At 45.5% G+C, this 24,642-nt stretch overlaps 1 protein-coding gene across 1 annotated transcript in view; it reads right to left on the minus strand.

Annotated features, from left to right (window-relative positions):
• The window catches only part of SLC18A2 (solute carrier family 18 member A2), a 138,165-nt gene that overhangs the window by 31,024 nt on the left and 82,499 nt on the right, over positions 1 to 24,642 (minus strand). Inside the window, exons 10-12 of the mRNA XM_030204747.1 lie at positions 24,127 to 24,222; positions 1,934 to 2,012; positions 1,628 to 1,679 (exon numbers count right to left, since the gene is read on the minus strand). Coding sequence (XP_030060607.1) covers positions 1,628 to 1,679; positions 1,934 to 2,012; positions 24,127 to 24,222 — 227 coding nt within the window. The remainder of the gene's footprint in view (positions 1 to 1,627; positions 1,680 to 1,933; positions 2,013 to 24,126; positions 24,223 to 24,642) is intronic.

A 24,642-nucleotide genomic window follows, 5' to 3' on the forward strand; every position in this document is an offset into this window, starting at 1 on the left:
CTGTCCATTTCCTATATTTGTGTACAAGGCACTTCCATCTAACGTTACTAACATAACCATTTGAGTATCAGGGAATATTCACTTCACTCAACATTTGAAGCAAATATCCAGAGTCTCTTACACAAGATGTCATTTCTTTGACACATGGATTAAAGATGTGGATGTTATATGCTCTCCAGGTTCAACTGATCCATTGAATTCTTTTGATGCAAGGTGTGGAAGAATTCATCAAAATTTCACAGATTGCATCAATCTCCCACGTGTGCTGGTGATTTGGATTTATTTAAGTTTCACTGAACAGCTTCAATATAGAGAATTACTTGAATATTGAGACATTGGAATCACCAAGTTTCACTGAATGACTTATCAATAGAAATCAAACAAAATAAAACATGGAAAAGAAAATAAGATGATACCTTTTTTATTGGACATAACTTAATACATTTCTTGATTAGCTTTCGAAGGTTGCCCTTCTTCGTCAGATCGGAAATAAGCAAATGTGCTAGCTGACAGTGTACCGTATTTTTCGGACTAAGACGCACTTTTTCCCCCCAAATTTGGGAGGAAAATGGGGGGTGCGTCTTATATTCCAAAGGTAGCGAGTTCCCTCCCTCCCCCCGAGTTCGGGATCGCCCTCCCCCCGGCCCTGTCACCACTTCTCCCCTACTCACATCACGCGATGTTCCCTGGTGGTCTAGTGACGTCGGGGCAGGAAAGAGCCTTCAATTCTCGGCGGCCATTTTGAATCTCGCCGAGACCGTCAGGCAGCATACAGGAGGACGGAGAGCAGCGCGCTGGGCAGGAAAGAGGGGGCTCTTTCCTGCCCCGACGTCACTAGACCACCAGGGAACATCGCGTGACGTGAGTAGGGGAGAAGTGGTGACAGGGCCGGGGGGAGGGCGATCCCGAACTCGGACAAGACGCACCGGAGCACCTAGGTTTTAGAGGAGGGAAAAAGGAAAAAAAAATTTTTCCTATTTCCCTCCTCTAAAACCTAGGTGCGTCTTATGGTCCGGTGCGTCTTATAGTCTGAAAAATACGGTATATAAGTGAAAACATTCAAGCATTACTATGACAGTCTGACAGGGTGGGAGGATGGGGGTGGGTCGGAGGTATGCATGGGGACATCAAAGCATATCATTGATATTCTAACACGATGGGTGTGGATAGGTGAGGGGTGGGGTGATCAACAGAGACATACAGCTTTATGGTTTATAATGGGTTAGGAACCCCAGATCCTTGTTAAGTCCTTTCTGTTGGGTGTTAGGAATTTAGCAACTGACTGTGACTGACTTCTCTAGAGCCTTGATGACTATCAAGACATATAAATTAATTCCACATTGTGCTTTTCAGGTAGTGCTGCAGTGTATGTAGTTACATTTTTAAGAAATGTTTTAAAAAATTATTGATGGATCATTTGATGTAATAAAGTAATGATAAATTGTTCATAGTTATGTTTATTAATATAATGAATATGCATATGAGAGATCTGCATACAATTGATGTAGTGGGCATGCAAATGTTTCTCATGCATATTCATTAGTGGTATCCTGAAAACCTGGTCTGGTTGCAGCCCTCAAGGACTGAATTTGGACAAACCTGTGCTAAAACATCAGGGTATACTCACAGATATCACGCTGATTCCCACAATTATCATTCCCAGCAGGGAGCAAAACCACCTGTTAAGAAACAAAGATCAGAGAGCCTTTAACATGGGCGTCTGGAAAGAGCTAGGGTTAAGGATTTCATCACATGACCAAATGCCCTTTGGAGTGAATTGTGCTGGGAAATTCAAGAAAATAAGGGCAATGTAAGACCAGGCTATCGGCAGACCTAAGACTATTAGTGAATAGGAGAGAGGATGGAAAAATAACAGCAATGCAGGAAATTGTACATCGGCAGACCGGTCACTTATTGCTTTGATTCATCTTACCGTCCCATTTTATGCGCCAGCACCCCAAAAATATTGGTTCCTATGAGATAAGACACGCTGGCTGGGATGAAGGCAACGCCTGCAAAATAAAACAGACAGTTTTATCAGCACTGCTGGCAGTGAGGTCCACGAGAACTCATATAACACACAATGAGTTCTCTGATTACAGGCCAGATAATAGGAGCCTTGGAAAGCGGACTGAGCAATTAATATCCGGTGGACATCTAATCTAGAGCTGAATCTGAAAGATTAACAGTATTATTGCATTTAATGGATACACTATATAAATTAATATTTACAGAGTTTCAGCCATGGAATCTCTCAGCCTCTGCCTTGCTCTGTATTTTTTCTCCCCTTTGCCAAACACACATGGTATCTGCACATTGCAGAGGACCTACAGTATGAAAAGGAGCAGAGATTTCCAGTTTTGCTTGTCATGGTTATATTAACTTCAGTTAGATTCATCAGTATTAAAATTTAGGTTGGGATATTGAGGACTAATGAATCATTTAGCAGATGACAGGTCAGCAATAACATGGGGGACAACCCCCCCCCCCCCTGCCCTCCTCTCTTTGTGCATTCCATGCTGTCCCTCACAGGTGCTATGTAGCATTGGAACCTTCCCACTCTCCACCACAGGGAAAAAGGCATTTAGTAGTTTGACCACTATTGGGACACAGACCGTAGAAGTCTTCCCAGTACTGGCTTTGCTTCCCAATTACCAGTGTTGTCTCCTAATCTATGCTAAGCTTGTTTGGATCCATTCCTTCTAAACAGGATTCCTTTATGTTTATCCTAATCATTTTTGAATGTCATTACTGTTTTCATCTCTACCACCTCCCGCGGGACGGCATTCCAAGTATCTATCACCTTCGCCATGAAAAAATACTTCCTGACATCATTCCTGAGCAGGGCCGCTGAGAGGGGGGGCAGGGGGGACAAAATTCCCTGGGCCCGGGCCTCCAAGGGTGGGGACTGTGGCGCAGCGCCCGGCCCAGTCTCTCGGCAGCCCTGTTCCTGATCTGCCTCCCATCAACCTCAATTGATGTCCTCTAGTTCTACTGCCTTCCCGTCTCTGGAAAATGTTTGTTTGCGGATTAATATCTTTCAAATATTTGAACGTCTATCATATCGCCCCTGTTTCTCCTTTCCTCCAGGGTATACATGTTCATGACAGCAAGTCTCTCCTCATACATCTTGTAATGCAAATCCCATACCATTTTCATTGCTTTTCTTTGTCTTTTTATGTTCTTAGCAACATAAGGCCTCCAAAACTGAACACAATACTCCAGGTGGGGCCTCACCAACGACTTGTACAGAGGCATTAATACCTCCTTTCTTCTACTGGTTATAACCCTCTCTATGCAGCCTAGCATCCTTCTGACCACGGCCGCCTTGTGGGTGCCATGTTAAGGGCGCTGATACCGGAGTGCACTAGAATTCTATAACAGAATTTGGGTGTCCAAGTTCCAATATAGAAGCTCCTACCGTGTGATCTCAGGATACCTAAACTTGCCCCCTAAGGGTGCCTCCAGTTAGGTTCCTGTAACCCTCTATCAACATGCCTAAAATTTATGCACTCGCACTTATGCCATCCTAAGAGTGACAGGAACTTACAGTATTCTGAATGTTACGTGCAGAAATGGGAGCCCTCTCATTTTTTTCCCCTGTAAATACCCCCATGCAAATATGAACTATGGAAATTAATCAGGTATTTGTAGAATAGAGCATAGATATTATCATTTACATAATACAATAAAAGTAGCCATAATGGGTCAGACCAATGGTCCATCTAGCCCAGTATCCTGCTTCAAACAGTGGCCAATCCAGGTCACAAGTACCTGGCAGAATCCCAAAGAGTAGCAACGTTCCATTCAGAATCTCAAAGAGCAGCAACATTCCATGCTACCAATCCCAGGACAAGCAGTGGCTTCCCCCATTTCCATCTCAATAACAGACTATGGATTTTTCCTCCAGGAATGTGTCCAAACCTTTTTTAAAGCGAAATATGCTAACCACTCAAGTGCATAAATGTTTCAAGTTTCAATTTATTTTGATACATGCTTTATAGTAGGATTATTTGTTAAAATTCTTAATATACCGTCACATCTATAAGAAGGTCGCAGTGGTTCACAATTAAAAAAAGAACACAGTTAAAACAGAAAGGAATGTCAGAATTTGATATATCAGAATCATTCACACAAGAGCAGACAAACAGATATACCAGCTAAACGAGCAGATGGCCAGTACCCAGCACTAGGATGCTGGGGGTGAAAATCCAAACACAAGAGTAAAAAAGTGGGTTTCCAAAAGAACCTGAAAAAGATCATTCCAAAGTTTTGGTTCCAAAAATTAGAATGCAGTGTGATGAGTAGATTCATAGTGAGCGTGTTTTGGTGACGGCAAAACCAGTCGATGAGAATCAAGTAATCAGAGAGCATGTGAAGTTGGATAAGGAATAATAAGAGAAGACAGGCTGGTGAACCACAATGAAGAGTTTTATGAATGAGACAAAGAATTTTGAACCAGGGCTGAAATCTGATTGGAAGCCAGTGAAGGGATGACAGGAGAGGAGTGAGAGAATCAGACCTGTGAGCTTTGCAAAGGTGGCGGGCAGCAGCATTCTGCAACGTTTGTAGTCGACGAAGGTGTAGTGATGGTAAACCAGCATAAACCACATTGGCATAGTCAAGATGAGAAATTACAAAAGCATGAACCAAGGTATGTAAGTGTCAGAATATTCAAGACCGGAGAGAAAAAGCAAAACTGAGGGAAAAAGGACAGAGCTTAATCAAAGAAAACCAGTGGTGTAGCAAGGGCGGGGCGGTCCACCCCGGGTGTCACCTCAAGGGGGGTGCTCCCAAAGTCCTCTTCTTCCTGCCAGCTCCCGCACCCTACTACCTTTACAAAAGAAATCTCGGAAGCCGAAGCGCAGCGCCTCGCGTCTGCATGTAAAAGCAGTGTGGATCATCTCTTTGAGCCTTCCCTCACTGTCTGTCCCGCCCTCCGCTGACGCAACTTCCTATTTCCGCAAAGGTGGGACAGACAGAGTGAGGGAAGGCCCGAAGAGACGATCCACACTGCTTTTACATGCAGACGCGAGGCGCTGCGCCTCGGCTTCCGAGATTTCTTTTGTAAAGGTAGTAGGATGCAGGAAGAAGAGGACTTTGGACGGAGCTGAGGGTAGGCACTGGGTCGGGGGTCGGGAGACTCAGATGGGAGAAGGGGGAACAGATGGCAGAAGGGGTGTGGAGCCTCCCAACAGTTAAAATGCACTCGGGGGGGGGGGGGTGCAACGGCGAACTGCCCCGGGTGGCAGCCACCCTTGCTACGCCACTGAAGAAAACATCAAGGTATTTAAATGAATTAGTAGTAGGTACAGGAGAATTAAAAAGCACTGAGACCAAAGAAGGAGGAGTAAAAGGATCCAAAATCCAACAGTCTTTGAATAATTCAAAATCAGAGGATTATCGGAAAGTCAACCAGAAACAGCACTAAGACATGATTGTAGACCACTAAGGTCTGGGTGAGAAGGAGATGTAGGGAAAATAGAAAGAAACAACAGGAATAAGTAAAGGAGGAAGCTCTATAGCACTGTTATGTGTGTGCCCCCCCCCCCCCCCGCCCCGCTGAGAAGTCAGATCGCTTTGCCACTGCTCTCTGCTGAAGATTTTCTGCCTTCACAAAGCATCAAGCTGAACTTTGGGTGATGTGCAGAGCAAGATGTTACTGGCTGCTAATGATCTTTCTGAATTTATCATAGCAGGAAGAGGAAGTTGATTAAATCTCATTCCTCAAGTCAGAACAAAACCACATCATATTTTCAGAGAATGGTTGATACTTGGGCAATTTCTAATTCTGAGTTTCAAGCCACGGACATTTCTTGCATTATAATTATACTAGTAAAAAAGGCCCGTTTCTGTAGGCAAGGAAACGGGCCTTAGGCAGGCAATTCCCCCCCCCCCCACGCTACGGCCCCATCGAACCCACCCCCTCCCGCGAACCTGTCGATCCCCACCCCGGAATGCCAAAAACTATCGCCGCTGCCGTTGTTGTGCTACCTTCCCTTCCCGTAGGTTGTTCAATCATCTTCTTAGAAAGTTTAACTACGCACGGAGTTAAACTTTCTAAGAAGATGATTGAACAACCTACGGGAAGGGAAGGTAGCACAACAACGGCGGTGGCAGTTTTTGGCGTTCCGGGTGGGGGGGATCGACAAGTTCGCGGGAGGGGGTGGGTTTCGATGGGGCCATAGCGCGCGGGGGGGGGGGGTGACAGCTGATTCCGAGGCAGTAGGAGTAGGGAAATACTCCTCCCCTTGCCTTGGAATCAGCTGTGTTGACGTCAGTGACGTCCGTGCGTGTCTGCCTCACAGACCATTTGCAGCCAGGGAGCCACGGTCCCAAGCATAGAACGTTGGAGGTGAGAATTATTATATAGGATACTTGCACCAATCACATTTCAGTAAGCTGCTCTGATATCGCAGTCATCCCCACAGTGGGGTCTGATGCAGAAAGCTACCCTGGCGGGCAGAAGCACACGGTTAACAAATAATCGACACACTTGTTACTGGCTGCATGATGCAGAAAGGGTTTCAACGTTGAATTCAACTTGTGCAATAGAGATAAGTCCTCGAGGAAATAGGAAGTTACATCAGAGGGCGGGACACAGTGTGAGGGAAGGGCCAACGACGAGACAATTTTCTTCTTTTACAGTCAGCAGCGCTGCAGATTCGAGCTGCCGGGTGCACGGAGCTCAGCTGATAGGCAGGTGGGGACTGTCGGATGGGGGGGGGAGTGAGAGGCGCTGCGCCGGGGGGGTCCACGCCAGGGGGAGTGCCGTGCCACGCCGGGGGGGGGGGGGGGGGGGGGGGGAGGTGCGTGCAGCGGCGATCCGCCCCAGGTGTCAGCCAACCACGGAACGCAACTGAGATGGGGTTTACAGATTTATTTATTTGTTAGGATTTATTTACCACCTTTTTGAAGGAATAAACCAAACATAAGCAATAGACAATTACAGCAGGTAAAAATATTCAAATAACAATACAAAGAATGGCATATATTACTTACGATGTCAACACAATATGTAGTAAAACATTTTAATAGTGTAGGGTATAAACAAAGATGGAACAGATAGATAGGTAAGAGGAGTTAGAAAATAAAGGGACTAATTTAAAGAAAGTTGCGCATGAGGTCAGAGAGGTGAGTAAATATTATCCCAGCTAGGATAGGAGTGGATAAACATGTCCTGCTGCAGTCTGTATTTGCCAGGGAACAGAGGACGAGACCCATTGGTTGTTTCCCCATGACTGTCTCTAACTGTCTGTACTCTGACAGGTCACTTTCACTTCCAATTACCCAATTTACCTAAATTGTATTTATTTAAGTACATTTAGTAGCCAAATTTATTAAGAGAGTCACCAAGGTGGTGTGTAGCAGGTAGGTAATAAGCATGAATCCTTATTTCCTGCACCCTTTGGATTTTGAAGTCTGGTGAACTGAATGTGAAAGATTCTGCAAAAAAAGACATTACAGGACAAGCAACTTCCCCCTTTCAGAAAGAGACTTGAAAGACTGGCAGTAACCAGATACCTTTCTGCATAATTTTAAGTTTGATCTAGGCACTACAGTGGTTCCCAATCCTGGTCCTGGAGGCACCCCAGCCAGTCAGGTTTTCAGGATATCCACAATGAATATTCATGAGAGAGATTTGTATGCACTGCCTCCACTACATCCACTGATCTAGTCCAAAGCTAGGATCAGGAGCATAATTAAATTATTTTGACAGCTTCTTGCCATTGTCCAATTCATTGGATGTGTTTTGATGCAGTCAGTGTGCATGTCACACCCATGCTGGGAGGCATGCACTTAGGGCCCTGATGATCAATTTCCCTGCGCTGTTCCAAACAACACTGTAAAATTAGCGCAGGGAAATAACGCCTCTATGATCAAACCTAATAGCATGCAAATTTATGTCTGCTATTAGCTTAAATCATAGGGGTACGTCTGCAGGCGGATTGTGCTTGAGCATGTACCCAAGGCACAATCCTCCTACAGAGGTTGTTTGACAGGTCCAGGCTGTCAACACCCCCACCCCTGTCAAACATTACCAATGTAAGGGGCCGGAGGTCCAGTGAACCTCCAGACCCCTAAACCTGCTCCCCCCGAACAGAGGGCTGGAGGTCCATTGGAACCCCAGCCCTCCACTCTAGTGGTCTAGCACCCCCTGACCCCTGACCCCTGATAGAACTACACCTCCCCGACAGAAGAGAGACCTCCAGCCCCCAAGTATTCTAGCACCCCCCCCCCCCTGAATCCCTCCCACCAGTAACTTGAAATGATGGAAGAGGGAGTAGCATGCCATCCTCCTTCCAGCACTGCCTCCAACATGGTGGCACTCTGCCCAGTGCATTCTCAGATACGCTGGGTGGGGCTTCCCTACCATATAAGGGAGTTTCTCCTTTATATGGTAGGGAAGCTCTACTACTACTACTTAACATTTCTAGAGCGCTACTAAGGTTACGCAGCGCTGTACAAATTAACAAAGAATGACAGTCCCTGCTCGAAGGAGCTTACAATCTAAAGGACGAAATGTCAAGTTGGGGCAGTCTGGATTTCCTGAGTAGAGGTGTAGTGGTTAGGTGCCGAAGGCGACATTGAAGAGGTGGGCTTTAAGCAGTGATTTGAAGATGGGCAGGGAGGGGGCCTGGCGTATGGGCTCGGAGAGTTTGTTCCACGCATGGAGTGAGGCGAGGCAGAAAGGGCGGAGCCTGGAGTTGGCAGTGGTGGACATGCTCTGCCCAGCATGTCCCAGGATGCACTGGGTAGGGCAGGGCATCACCATTTTGGAAGCGGCACTGGAAGGAGGAGGGAATGCTACTTCCTCCTCTGTCATTTCAAGGTTCGGTGAGGGGGGAGGGGGGCTTTGGTGTTTTACTTGTATATGCTGTTATTTATCAACATTTGCTTATTTCTGATCTGAAGAAGACGGGTTACCTTTGAAAGCTAATCAAAAATGCAGTGTTAGTCCAATAAAAAAAAGGTACCATCTTATTTTCTTTTCTCTGTTTTATTTCTATTTATTACCTTTAAAAAGTGGATTAACACAGCTACCACATCACTCTACTCAAAACGCTATAATGGAATTCAAAACCAAAAACATAGTAACATAGTAGATGACGGCAGAAAAAGACCTGCACGGTCCATCCAGTCTGCCCAACAAGATAAACTCACATGTGCTACTTTTTGTGTATACCTTACCTTGATTTGTACCTGTGCTCTTCAGGGCACAGACCTTATAAGTCTGCCCAGCACTATCCCTGCCTCCCAACCTCCAGTCCCGCCTCCCACCACCGGCTCTGGCACAAACCGTATAAGTCTGCCCAGCACTATCCCCGCCTCCCAACCTCCAGCCCCGCCTCCCACTACCGGCTCTGGCACAGACCGTATAAGTCTGCCCAGCACTATCCCTGCCTCCCAACCACCAGTTTCAGTTGAGAAATAGCATGAAATGAAGCACTGTAGGTGTTTTCAATGTCATGTTGAGTGATCACGCATTCCTTTCACACATCACTTGTCTCTATTACACAGACACATGATTAACACTAAGAGCTTCCTTCTCCTGATTGCCTGCTTCTTGCTTGAGACCACTTTGAAGAGATGTCTGGTCTGGGGAAGGAGAGAGCTGGAGAGACAGAAGGTCTCTTGGCATGTCCTGCAGTATGAACAGAGTTATGAAGCACGGAAAGAGCTGGAGGAGGAACAGGATGAGGAATAATGGCAGGGATGCTCAGCAGAAAATCTGTCCTAGTTACTTCTATGGGGACGTAGGCTTTATGGGCTGCCAAGAGTTATTTAAATTAATTGTGGTTGCTCACACCTTGCAAGCCCTAGAGGGGTGAAGGAATTCTACTTAGCACTGTCTTCTCTCTTCCCTTCCCTACTGTTCAAAGAATATTCAACAAGGTTCATGCAGAGTTGCTGCCCTGGGGCACTCTCCTAGACATGAGTTGACAAAGATGATGACACAATCTCAGCTACAAAATTAATTTCTTCCTACAGAAGACACTAAAGGTTAGCAGTAGTCATTTCCCTGAGACATTGGAGCCGACTCTGTGGGTGCTGTGGGTGCTTGAGCACCCCCAATATTGGAAAAATTCCTTGTATGTGTCCAGGGAGGGATTATTTCCATTGGGCTTAGCACCCCCAATAATTTTGAAAAGTTAGCTCCTATGCCCTGAGAGGTCAAAGGCAGTGGGTGAAAGTTTATTTGAGCTCTTGCACTATCTGGCAATTCTAGGAATGACGGGAACTCAAGACATGGGGTTCTGGCACTGCCTGACAGACCCTAGGAGTGATGGCAACTGGCAGCATGGAGCTCTGACTTGCCTGATGGAGCCTAGGAGTGATGGGAATTTGCAGAAGGAGTTCTGATAGTGACGAAACCTAGGAGTGACAGGAATTCACAGCATTGAGCTCCAACACTGATGGAACCAAGGAGGGACAGGAATTCACAGGAGGAGATCTGACAGACCCTGATAGAAGCCTAGGAATGATGGGAAATCAGAGTATGGAGCTCTAACACTGCCTGACAGAGCCTAGGAGTGATAGAAATTCACATGAGCAGTAGTGGTAGGAAACAGCTGTTCTGAACTAGTCAGAATTCAAAATCTTTAAAATATGACACACACAAAATACAGGCATTCTGGGTACAAAAAACATGAACATTTTGTGTTTTTTGTTTGACGATAATTGTGTGTGCTTTTTGGAAAGAGGGCACACTATTTGGAAAAAGGACACACCACCCCTGACCATGTGAGTGAACACAGGCATTATATTATCAAGAAAGGAGCATGCACTGTTTCAAAAAGAATGTGTAAAGAGTGAAGAGCCCTAGGGTGGTCCAAATAAATCTCAAACAAACCTACCTCTCCTGCATCTATGTTGTAGACTCAAGTGGCCTGTAAAAGCAGTTGTTTTTCAGGTTTTTACAACTTATTTAACACATTTTCGCTATTGGATTCCTGTACATATAGTCAAAGTGGTCTACAAATAAAAATTGACATGGATTACGGAACATTTGTGAACAGGAGCACTGAGTTGTTGCAGTTTGAATTTCTTGCTAGCTCTGGTCATTTCCCTTCCTCTTCTGGTGTTTTACAGAGGGCAGACAGAGGGTACTTTCTTATCCCTTTTGATAGTGAAAATGTATCATATTCAGAGTTCCTGAAGAAGTTTTTCGAAACCCTGCAGAGTCGAACTCGTTATGATTTCATCCTGAAGGTTATTTTGATATTTTAAAAAAGAGCGGAAACGTCGGACAGACAAGCCACAGTTCCAACAGGATTCGTTCCACAGTGAGCCAAGAGAATTGGAGAGCTGTTTGTAAAGCCGTTTGACGGAATTAACAGAACTCGTCTCACTGTGAGAAATGTTGAACCGGAGGGCTGACTGATATGGTAACAACACGCGGACACAGACCGAATCCAGAGAGGAGGTGGTACTTCTGACCTAGATTTATCACACTTGGTTATTATAGAAAATAGTGAAAGCTAAGGTCTACTGTTTATAGAAATAGTACACAAAAGTGACTAAGAGTGATTGATTATAGCATATTTTTATTTTACTTTTGTGTGTACGAGGTTTGCTTGAGCAAGTGATAGGAATGACTCATTAGTTCTTCAATCTTTATTATTTAAATTCAACAAGAGTACGGGTGTGCATTTGTTAAAAAAAAATTGAAAAAACTCAAAGAGAAGTTCTATGATCGAGAAGCTTGTCCATCCTTAGAGACGTAATTCACTTTGGTGTAGCCTCGCTTGGATGAGTTTATACTCTGAGAACTTCCTTATGATGTTCATATATTAATATATAAGAACTACCTCCATATTTCTTAGAACTTTTCAATCCTACCACTGCTTAGTCTCCTTTATTTTACACTCTGGTTTTTATAATTGCTATTTTACATTAGACATTAATACTGAAGTTGCATTCTCACTTGCGCTCTCTATGATCATCTGCCTATGATGGTCCTTTGGTTTGGTGCTGAATCCTGGCAGTCTCCTAGGGGGCATGTGGGTGGAAGGTGTTGTGCCTCTTCAGTTAAGTAGGAACTGAGCCACCTTCACTATTATTGACTTACCTACAGCTCTGAATAAACTGATTATCTAACATGAATTCAAGAATGGGATAAGCACAACCAACTTTGCATGAACCCAAGTAAAACCGAGCTTCTATGGGTCCCTTACACAAGCGGATACCTACCTGACATCAAAATCTCTTTTGGGAAGTACGAACTCCCCCTCAAATCACAAGTCAGGAACCTTGGAATACAGTTACATTCAACACTTACTCTGATTCCCCAAATCCAAGCAACCTTCAAGAGCTGCTTCTACTATTTGCGACAACTGCGCTGCCTCTCTCCTTACATCGAGAAGGTAAATCTTAACCCAGTTGTGCATTAGCACCAAGACTGGATTATTCTAATGCATTCTACAATGGTCTGACTACAAAGGACCTGCACCAGCTCCAATTGTTTCAGAATGCAGCAGCAAGACTAACAGAAGGTTGCACGCGACATAACCATATCACACCATTTTTGCAAAAACTTCATTGGCTACCAGTACAATACAGAGCTAAATTTAAAACTCTATGTCTGATCTTCAAGGTCCTGAAAGGGAACAGCCCTGAGTACCTGAAGAATAGGATCATCCTCTACACTCCTCCAAGGACACTAAGGTCCTCCCAAGGGATATCCCTAACCATACTCTCTCCAAAGGACATCACATGATGTGATACCCACCAGCGAACGTTCTCCGGAGTAGCCCCCACACTCTGGAATGCACTTCCTGAAAGGCTCCACTTAACGCAAGACTATCTCTACTTCAGGAAGCAGGTGAAAGCTTGACTCTTCAACCAGGCTTTTAATGGAAGAAGTAACTAACTTGTTAGTCTCACTCCCACACAAGAAGTGACACAGTCTGCACCTTCTGCAACAGGACATGTTTATCCACTCCTACCCTAGCTGAGATAACATTTAATCATCTCTCTGACCTCATGTGCAACTTTCTTTAAATTAGTCACCTTATTTTCTAACTCCTCTTATTCTCTTACATATCTAAACATGTTCTATCTTTGCCTACACTGTCAATTAAAATGTTCTATTACGTATTGTGTTGACATTGTAAGTAGTCTACTATGCCATACTTTGTATTGTTATTTCAATATTTTTACTGCTGTAATTGTCTATTGCTCATGTTTGATTTATTCTTATTGTACACGGCCTTGAATGAATTCTTTCAAAAAGGCAGTAAATAAATCCTAATACATAAATAAATATTTCACAGTAAATTTCATCATTCTCAATTTCATGTCTTTGCCCAGCAAGAGGACCTGGGTCTCTTAGTATGAGCATCTGGGAAAGAGTTAAAGGAGCAGAGACCACATAATGGCAATGGTGGGAAAGACTTAAAAAAAACACTAACTGAAGCTGATCTGCGGAGCAGTTGCTGTAATTCTGGCTGATGCTCATGTAAATGTTACAGATTCAGACTCTAACCCCCTTTGAGGATACTGTGAAACGCCAGCCAGCCTGTAAAAATACCATGGGTCAACAGGAACAGCAGCATAGTGGGCGATGGAGTGTTGCTGAAGTAACCCTTTACAGCCTGTCCGGAAGGGACAGCCTAGTGCTGAGTTTGTGAATGAGAAGAACTAGAAAGAGCTTTCCATCACAAAACGTGAGCGCAGTATGTCCCTTTACAGAGCAAGGGGGGAGGGAGGGAAGAACCAAAGAGGTGATCAATGATGCAACACTCATGAGAGCAGAATGGGGGAAAGATTATCAAGAGCAGCACTCCGAGATAAGAATGTGGCCAGATAAAGTAAGGAAAAAGAACGCATATGGGGACTTTTTACTAAGGTGCACATCAGGGAGTAGGAAGGGCAGGTTCCTCCAAGAAACCGGGGAAGATGTATATTGTAAATCAAACCTTTATTCCAAGTTACACAGTGAAAAACTCAACTTGACACAGCTGTATTTCGGCACTAAAAAGCGCCTTCCTCAGGAGTCTACAAAATAAGTATTACTATTAAAAAAAATTTTCACAAAGAAATATTACAGATATAAAAAAGGAGAAATAAGCATCAAATATGCTTCGCATCTTAATATAAAGTATACAAATAAACTCTTTAAAATAATATATACTTTAGACACATAAGCAAAGCTATTAAGAATGTATACAAAATAAATAAACCATTGAACAGGTATAAAAACTATTTCATAAAATGGTACATAAGTATTGCCATACTGGGAAAGACCAAAGGTCCATCAAGCCCAGCATCCTGTTTCCAACAGTGGCCAATCCAGGTCACAATACCTGGCAAGATCCCAAAAAAGTACAAAACATCTTATACTGCTTATCCCAGAAATAGTGAATATTCCCCAAGTCAATTTAATAATGGTCTATGGGTTTTTCCTTTAGGAAGCCGCCTGAACTTTTTTAAAACTCCGCTAAGCTAACCGCCTTTACCACATTCTGGTGTTGTAATTAATTTTTGTCATTTAAAATTAAAAATGTATAAACACATTTATAAACGTATTTAAAAGAGAAATATATTTCTTGGTGGCATTTTCCTCTCGCCTTTTTACTAAGGCGCGTAGGTGCCGACATGCGCCTAACGTATGTCAATTTTCAGTTACCGCCCGGATACCACGTGGTACTTGCGGTAATTTCATTTTTGAAGCACGCTCGCTACGCGCCCCAGAAAATATTTTTCTTTCTGGTGCGTGGGCGGTAATCGGCATTTTACACGCATAGACCAATTACCACCTGGTTACCGCTTGAGACCTTACCGCTAGGTCAATGGCTGATGGTAAGGTCTCAGATCCGAAATGGATGCACGGCAATTTCCACTTTGCCACGTGCCCATTTTCGGTAAAAATAAAAAATGGCATTTTTTCCAGGTATGCTGAAAAATGATTCTGAGCGCGGCCAAAACACGCGTCTACACTACCGCAGGCCATTTTTCAATGCGCCTTTGTAAAAGGGCCCCATGATGAAGGGTAGAGAGACTAGTCAAAAGAAGTTTACCTTAAATCCAAGCAAAACAGATATTGTGGGTAAGGAGACCTCAGGTGTGTTTTCAGCATCTGTCTTGGTGATAAAATATGAGTTCCCAGTTAGGATACTAGGAACTCAGTGAGGCTCATTTTTAATCAAGAAGAAATGAATCTCTTCCACTGTTCTACCTTTGGAATATTAGGAATTTACATCTATATTTAGCTGGAAAAGAATCGCTTTTCATAAGCCACATTGTAGTAACAAAATAAGTGGATTTTTGTAACTCTGTATGTTGGTTTACCTCAGTGCGTTTTTTTCTAGCAAAAAAGGTGTCGGTACTCAAATGCCAGGCCGCCCTTCAGGGGTGGGGTAATCACTGAGGGACCCATCCCACAATAGCCAGGCCTCATGCAACCAGTCACAGAATCTATGACAAGGCAGAATTGGTGTGTAGAGCCTGAGCTCTTTCATTAAAACTTGGGGATCATGGGTCAATTTTAACAGACAATGGAAAAGGTGTCGGTACTCAAATGCCAGGCCGCCCTTCAGGGGTGGGGTAATCACTGAGGGACCCATCCCACCATAGCCAGGCCTCATGCAACCAGTCACAGAATCTATGACAAGGCAGAATTGGAGAATTGGTGTGTAGAGCCTGAGCTCTTTCATTAAAACTTGGGGATCATGGGTCAATTTTAACAGACAATGGAAAAGGTGTCGGTACTCAAATGCCAGGCCGCCCTTCAGGGGTGGGGTAATCACTGAGGGACCCATCCCACAATAGCCAGGCCTCATGCAACCAGTCACAGAATCTATGACAAGGCAGAATTGGAGAATTGGTGTGTAGAGCCTGAGCTCTTTCATTAAAACTTGGGGATCATGGGTCAATTTTAACAGACAATGGAAAAGGTGTCGGTACTCAAATGCCAGGCCGCCCTTCAGGGGTGGGGTAATCACTGAGGGACCCATCCCACAATAGCCAGGCCTCATGCAACCAGTCACAGAATCTATGACAAGGCAGAATTGGTGTGTAGAGCCTGAGCTCTTTCATTAAAACTTGGGGATCATGGGTCAATTTTAACAGACAATGGAAAAGGTGTCGGTACTCAAATGCCAGGCCACCCTTCAGGGGTGGGGTAATCACTGAGGGACCCATCTCACAATAGCCAGGCCTCATGCAACCAGTCACAGAATCTATGACAAGGCAGAATTGGAGAATTGGTGTGTAGAGCCTGAGCTCTTTCATTAAAACTTGGGGATCATGGGTCAATTTTAACAGACAATGGAAAAGGTGTCGGTACTCAAATGCCAGGCCGCCCTTCAGGGGTGGGGTAATCACTGAGGGACCCATCTCACAATAGCCAGGCCTCATGCAACCAGTCACAGAATCTATGACAAGGCAGAATTGGAGAATTGGTGTGTAGAGCCTGAGCTCTTTCATTAAAACTTGGGGATCATGGGTCAATTTTAACAGACAATGGAAAAGGTGTCGGTACTCAAATGCCAGGCCGCCCTTCAGGGGTGGGGTAATCACTGAGGGACCCATCCCACCATAGCCAGGCCTCATGCAACCAGTCACAGAATCTATGACAAGGCAGAATTGGAGAATTGGTGTGTAGAGCCTGAGCTCTTTCATTAAAACTTGGGGATCATGGGTCAATTTTAACAGACAATGGAAAAGGTGTCGGTACTCAAATGCCAGGCCGCCCTTCAGGGGTGGGGTAATCACTGAGGGACCCATCCCACCATAGCCAGGCCTCAGGCAACCAGTCACAGAGTCTATGACAAGGCAGAATTGGAGAATTGGTGTGTAGAGCCTGAGCTCTTTCATTAAAACTTGGGGATCATGGGTCAATTTTAACAGACAATGGAAAAGGTGTCGGTACTCAAATGCCAGGCCGCCCTTCAGGGGTGGGGTAATCACTGAGGGACCCATCCCACAATAGCCAGGCCTCATGCAACCAGTCACAGAATCTATGACAAGGCAGAATTGGTGTGTAGAGCCTGAGCTCTTTCATTAAAACTTGGGGATCATGGGTCAATTTTAACAGACAATGGAAAAGGTGTCGGTACTCAAATGCCAGGCCACCCTTCAGGGGTGGGGTAATCACTGAGGGACCCATCCCACAATAGCCAGGCCTCATGCAACCAGTCACAGAATCTATGACAAGGCAGAATTGGAGAATTGGTGTGTAGAGCCTGAGCTCTTTCATTAAAACTTGGGGATCATGGGTCAATTTTAACAGACAATGGAAAAGGTGTCGGTACTCAAATGCCAGGCCGCCCTTCAGGGGTGGGGTAATCACTGAGGGACCCATCTCACAATAGCCAGGCCTCATGCAACCAGTCACAGAATCTATGACAAGGCAGAATTGGAGAATTGGTGTGTAGAGCCTGAGCTCTTTCATTAAAACTTGGGGATCATGGGTCAATTTTAACAGACAATGGAAAAGGTGTCGGTACTCAAATGCCAGGCCACCCTTCAGGGGTGGGGTAATCACTGAGGGACCCATCCCACAATAGCCAGGCCTCATGCAACCAGTCACAGAATCTATGACAAGGCAGAATTGGAGAATTGGTGTGTAGAGCCTGAGCTCTTTCATTAAAACTTGGGGATCATGGGTCAATTTTAACAGACAATGGAAAAGGTGTCGGTACTCAAATGCCAGGCCGCCCTTCAGGGGTGGGGTAATCACTGAGGGACCCATCCCACCATAGCCAGGCCTCATGCAACCAGTCACAGAATCTATGACAAGGCAGAATTGGAGAATTGGTGTGTAGAGCCTGAGCTCTTTCATTAAAACTTGGGGATCATGGGTCAATTTTAACAGACAATGGAAAAGGTGTCGGTACTCAAATGCCAGGCCGCCCTTCAGGGGTGGGGTAATCACTGAGGGACCCATCTCACAATAGCCAGGCCTCATGCAACCAGTCACAGAATCTATGACAAGGCAGAATTGGAGAATTGGTGTGTAGAGCCTGAGCTCTTTCATTAAAACTTGGGGATCATGGGTCAATTTTAACAGACAATGGAAAAGGTGTCGGTACTCAAATGCCAGGCCGCCCTTCAGGGGTGGGGTAATCACTGAGGGACCCATCCCACAATAGCCAGGCCTCATGCAACCAGTCACAGAATCTATGACAAGGCAGAATTGGAGAATTGGTGTGTAGAGCCTGAGCTCTTTCATTAAAACTTGGGGATCATGGGTCAATTTTAACAGACAATGGAAAAGGTGTCGGTACTCAAATGCCAGGCCGCCCTTCAGGGGTGGGGTAATCACTGAGGGACCCATCCCACCATAGCCAGGCCTCATGCAACCAGTCACAGAATCTATGACAAGGCAGAATTGGAGAATTGGTGTGTAGAGCCTGAGCTCTTTCATTAAAACTTGGGGATCATGGGTCAATTTTAACAGACAATGGAAAAGGTGTCGGTACTCAAATGCCAGGCCGCCCTTCAGGGGTGGGGTAATCACTGAGGGACCCATCCCACAATAGCCAGGCCTCATGCAACCAGTCACAGAATCTATGACAAGGCAGAATTGGAGAATTGGTGTGTAGAGCCTGAGCTCTTTCATTAAAACTTGGGGATCATGGGTCAATTTTAACAGACAATGGAAAAGGTGTCGGTACTCAAATGCCAGGCCGCCCTTCAGGGGTGGGGTAATCACTGAGGGACCCATCCCACAATAGCCAGGCCTCATGCAACCAGTCACAGAATCTATGACAAGGCAGAATTGGTGTGTAGAGCCTGAGCTCTTTCATTAAAACTTGGGGATCATGGGTCAATTTTAACAGACAATGGAAAAGGTGTCGGTACTCAAATGCCAGGCCACCCTTCAGGGGTGGGGTAATCACTGAGGGACCCATCCCACAATAGCCAGGCCTCATGCAACCAGTCACAGAATCTATGACAAGGCAGAATTGGAGAATTGGTGTGTAGAGCCTGAGCTCTTTCATTAAAACTTGGGGATCATGGGTCAATTTTAACAGACAATGGAAAAGGAGTCGGTACTCAAATGCCAGGCCGCCCTTCAGGGGTGGGGTAATCACTGAGGGACCCATCTCACAATAGCCAGGCCTCATGCAACCAGTCACAGAATCTATGACAAGGCAGAATTGGAGAATTGGTGTGTAGAGCCTGAGCTCTTTCATTAAAACTTGGGGATCATGGGTCAATTTTAACAGACAATGGAAAAGGTGTCGGTACTCAAATGCCAGGCCACCCTTCAGGGGTGGGGTAATCACTGAGGGACCCATCCCACAATAGCCAGGCCTCATGCAACCAGTCACAGAATCTATGACAAGGCAGAATTGGAGAATTGGTGTGTAGAGCCTGAGCTCTTTCATTAAAACTTGGGGATCATGGGTCAATTTTAACAGACAATGGAAAAGGTGTCGGTACTCAAATGCCAGGCCGCCCTTCAGGGGTGGGGTAATCACTGAGGGACCCATCCCACCATAGCCAGGCCTCATGCAACCAGTCACAGAATCTATGACAAGGCAGAATTGGAGAATTGGTGTGTAGAGCCTGAGCTCTTTCATTAAAACTTGGGGATCATGGGTCAATTTTAACAGACAATGGAAAAGGTGTCGGTACTCAAATGCCAGGCCGCCCTTCAGGGGTGGGGTAATCACTGAGGGACCCATCCCACAATAGCCAGGCCTCATGCAACCAGTCACAGAATCTATGACAAGGCAGAATTGGAGAATTGGTGTGTAGAGCCTGAGCTCTTTCATTAAAACTTGGGGATCATGGGTCAATTTTAACAGACAATGGAAAAGGTGTCGGTACTCAAATGCCAGGCCGCCCTTCAGGGGTGGGGTAATCACTGAGGGACCCATCCCACAATAGCCAGGCCTCATGCAACCAGTCACAGAATCTATGACAAGGCAGAATTGGAGAATTGGTGTGTAGAGCCTGAGCTCTTTCATTAAAACTTGGGGATCATGGGTCAATTTTAACAGACAATGGAAAAGGTGTCGGTACTCAAATGCCAGGCCGCCCTTCAGGGGTGGGGTAATCACTGAGGGACCCATCCCACCATAGCCAGGCCTCATGCAACCAGTCACAGAATCTATGACAAGGCAGAATTGGAGAATTGGTGTGTAGAGCCTGAGCTCTTTCATTAAAACTTGGGGATCATGGGTCAATTTTAACAGACAATGGAAAAGGTGTCGGTACTCAAATGCCAGGCCGCCCTTCAGGGGTGGGGTAATCACTGAGGGACCCATCCCACAATAGCCAGGCCTCATGCAACCAGTCACAGAATCTATGACAAGGCAGAATTGGAGAATTGGTGTGTAGAGCCTGAGCTCTTTCATTAAAACTTGGGGATCATGGGTCAATTTTAACAGACAATGGAAAAGGTGTCGGTACTCAAATGCCAGGCCGCCCTTCAGGGGTGGGGTAATCACTGAGGGACCCATCCCACAATAGCCAGGCCTCATGCAACCAGTCACAGAATCTATGACAACGCAGAATTGGTGTGTAGAGCCTGAGCTCTTTCATTAAAACTTGGGGATCATGGGTCAATTTTAACAGACAATGGAAAAGGTGTCGGTACTCAAATGCCAGGCCACCCTTCAGGGGTGGGGTAATCACTGAGGGACCCATCCCACAATAGCCAGGCCTCATGCAACCAGTCACAGAATCTATGACAAGGCAGAATTGGAGAATTGGTGTGTAGAGCCTGAGCTCTTTCATTAAAACTTGGGGATCATGGGTCAATTTTAACAGACAATGGAAAAGGTGTCGGTACTCAAATGCCAGGCCGCCCTTCAGGGGTGGGGTAATCACTGAGGGACCCATCTCACAATAGCCAGGCCTCATGCAACCAGTCACAGAATCTATGACAAGGCAGAATTGGAGAATTGGTGTGTAGAGCCTGAGCTCTTTCATTAAAACTTGGGATCATGGGTCAATTTTAACAGACAATGGAAAAGGTGTCGGTACTCAAATGCCAGGCCACCCTTCAGGGGTGGGGTAATCACTGAGGGACCCATCCCACAATAGCCAGGCCTCATGCAACCAGTCACAGAATCTATGACAAGGCAGAATTGGAGAATTGGTGTGTAGAGCCTGAGCTCTTTCTTTAAAACTTGGGGATCATGGGTCAATTTTAACAGACAATGGAAAAGGTGTCGGTACTCAAATGCCAGGCCGCCCTTCAGGGGTGGGGTAATCACTGAGGGACCCATCCCACCATAGCCAGGCCTCATGCAACCAGTCACAGAATCTATGACAAGGCAGAATTGGAGAATTGGTGTGTAGAGCCTGAGCTCTTTCATTAAAACTTGGGGATCATGGGTCAATTTTAACAGACAATGGAAAAGGTGTCGGTACTCAAATGCCAGGCCGCCCTTCAGGGGTGGGGTAATCACTGAGGGACCCATCCCACAATAGCCAGGCCTCATGCAACCAGTCACAGAATCTATGACAAGGCAGAATTGGAGAATTGGTGTGTAGAGCCTGAGCTCTTTCATTAAAACTTGGGGATCATGGGTCAATTTTAACAGACAATGGAAAAGGTGTCGGTACTCAAATGCCAGGCCGCCCTTCAGGGGTGGGGTAATCACTGAGGGACCCATCCCACAATAGCCAGGCCTCATGCAACCAGTCACAGAATCTATGACAAGGCAGAATTGGTGTGTAGAGCCTGAGCTCTTTCATTAAAACTTGGGGATCATGGGTCAATTTTAACAGACAATGGAAAAGGTGCCGGTACTCAGTACCCCCTCACAGTGGCGTACCAAGGGGGGGGGGGCCGGTGGGGGCGGTCCACCCCGGGTGCACGCCGCTGGGGGGGGGGGGGGTGTCGCACGCCTGTCGGCTCTTCGTTTTCATGCTCCTTCTGCCCCGGAACAGGTTACTTCCAGAAGGAGCATGGAAACGAACAGCCGACAGGCGCGCGGCACCTCCCCCCCAACGGCGTGCACCCGGGGGGGTTCTTTCACTGGGGAGTCGCGCTGCACCTGGGGGGTTATTTCGCTAGGGGGGGGTCGCTGCACCTGGGGGGCGGGGCGCATCGGCGATCCGCCCGGGGTGTCAGCGCCCCTAGGAACGCCACTGCCCCCTCAAAAAAAGCCCTGGTTTACCTACAACTCAATTACAGCGTTTCCAAAATCAGCAGAACAGAGCACCTCATGTAATCCCAAGAATTAAATATATGAACATATGAAACCACTAAGGCGTTCAGTAGGTTGCCAGCATACCAATGACTATAATTGTTCAAAAACTCAGGTTGTTGGGTAAACCCCCACATAAATTTATAATTTGCTAGTAAGGCTTTGTTGCAGATCCCAGGAGACGTCAGAACTGAAGTCGGCTACTTACAGAGCTCTTTCCTGTAGATAATACAAGCTGAAGTTGATTGATGATTGATTCGCATTTTATCACTCGAGGTTGTTTTTGCTGCAGTCTGAATATTATATTTTGTTTATTGTTCCACTCATCATATTATTTTTTTTGTAGACTGCTCAAATAAGTTACATTTCTGAGTGGTATATCAAATAGGGAGGGGCAGTCGTTAACGCCAAAAACATTCCCTCTGCTGTTTCCTGTTGTTGGCAAATGAAAACGGACAGGGTTTCATTTCTCAATGACAAGTTTGGCAAATGGCAGCCTTCCCTTTCTGGCCCCCCTCCCTGTGGCACCATGACTCCCACTCCCTGATGCCCCTGACACCCCCCCCCCCTCCTCCTCCAGTTCAGGTCTCTGGGCCTACCTAAATCCTTTGGCCTCCTCCATTGTGGCAGCCATGACCTTTCACCCTAGTCTTGCCATACCTGTGGATGCAGGCCACAGCCAGAGTAGGAACAAATGGACATCGCCCTTCCCTGACGGACCACCGGGGATGTAGGTAGGCCTGGGGACCCTACAGGTAGTGGGGAGGGGCATAGGGGGATAGGCTGTGAGGAAGGTTGGGGGGTTGTTTGCTCTTGGTGGGGGGGGGGGGGGGTGGCGGGATCTCAGCCAGAAATTTTCCATTTTGTGTCATCTTCTCTGACCAGATGGGGACCCCCCCCCCCCCCGAAACAAAATGAACGTTTCCCTAAATGACATGGGAAACAATACAGAAACACTTTTTTTTTTTGCTATCCATCCCTAGTATCTAATATATTACCTTAAAACTATTGGTGACTTTTATTTATTGTAAACCACTTTGTAGGTGGTATATAAAACTGATAAAAATGAGTTCCTGATGAGATCAGTGTGGGAATGAATAAGGACTGACGCTCTGCATGCTGTATCCCTGCTGATGGAATGTCAGGGAAGGAGAGAAGGATTAAATGAACGATGGCTCCCTGATGCATGCTTAACGGAATGCAATAAGATGAGAATTTGCATGGAAAACTTAATAAAATGTCATTAGTTATGGTAATTAAAACAAGATCAGAACAAACCATATTAATGGCAAGGCTGAGCATTAGCCAAACAGAGAGGGTAACCAGTATACATAGAAAATACACAAACAGAAAACAGCAACACTGGGCCTTCAAGACTGAGACAACGGGAGTATTTTATTGATAAATAACCCGACAAGGGCCGTGTTTCGGCGTTAACGCCTGCCTCAGGGGTCAAGGTTTGGGTGTAAGTTGTGTGAAGTTTGTATGTCTCCAATGTCTCAAAAAAATGGGGATAGAAAAAACTTTTAAAACCAGGCGATGCTGTAATATAGAATTTGCTTTTGCAAAGGATAAGGCTAATACAGGAGTTTTTTTTACATCGCGGCTGTTCTATATTACAGCATCGCCTGGTTTTAAAAGTTTTTTCTATCCCCATTTTTTGGAGACATTGGAGACATACAAACGTCACACAACTTACACCCAAACCTTGACCCCTGAGGCAGGCGTTGTTTAATGCCGAAACACGGCCTGTGTCGGGTCATTTATCAATAAAATACTCCCGTTGTCTCAGTCTTGAAGGCCCAGTGTTGCTCTTTTTTGTTTGAAGGCTGAGCATTACACATTCATTCAAACATAACCTTGAGAAAATGAATGAGAAAATCTGTACGTAGCCAGTTAGCAACTTAGAAAATACAGGACTGAGAACAAATGTCTGAGGCAATCAAGGTAAGTTAAGAAATTAAGCACAGTAAATAAAGCCAGAATGTAAACAAACGAAACTCTTTACCTAGCTGCCATTTACTTGAACACATGGTCTCCATCATCCAGATTGGCAGGGCTGGCTCGAGCATGGCAATAGCCATGTTGGCGAAGCAGATGGCCCCTGCATATGAGGAAAGAGTTGTTAGGAGGACACATGATCAAACTCGCAAGCGCTCCGACCACCTGAAATGTGGCTTGGTGCCTCCTGATTGCTTCTTGGTCTCTTGGCTAAAGTCAAACATAAGATGGTAGTCATGAGCTGAAGACGGACAGCCTTACATTATGCGAGTAACTGTAAAATGCATTTCATGCACAGAAATAACCTTTTATAAATATGGCCTCCCACCTTCCCTTCACTGAGCACAGGGTATTCTCGGGGCAAGATTGAACAGGGGTTAACTTTCTCTACATTCTAAATAGCAGGTATTTTCCTTGGAATAATTTTTAAAGGGAAAGTAAATCGCTTTGGTTGTATTACAGCAAGGTGGTATATGAAATTTATGACCCTTTCTCTTAGAAAGTTGGTTTTCACTGCAGAGAC

This window comes from Microcaecilia unicolor, chromosome 5 (assembly GCF_901765095.1).
Source record: "Microcaecilia unicolor chromosome 5, aMicUni1.1, whole genome shotgun sequence".
Taxonomy (NCBI): domain Eukaryota; kingdom Metazoa; phylum Chordata; class Amphibia; order Gymnophiona; family Siphonopidae; genus Microcaecilia; species Microcaecilia unicolor.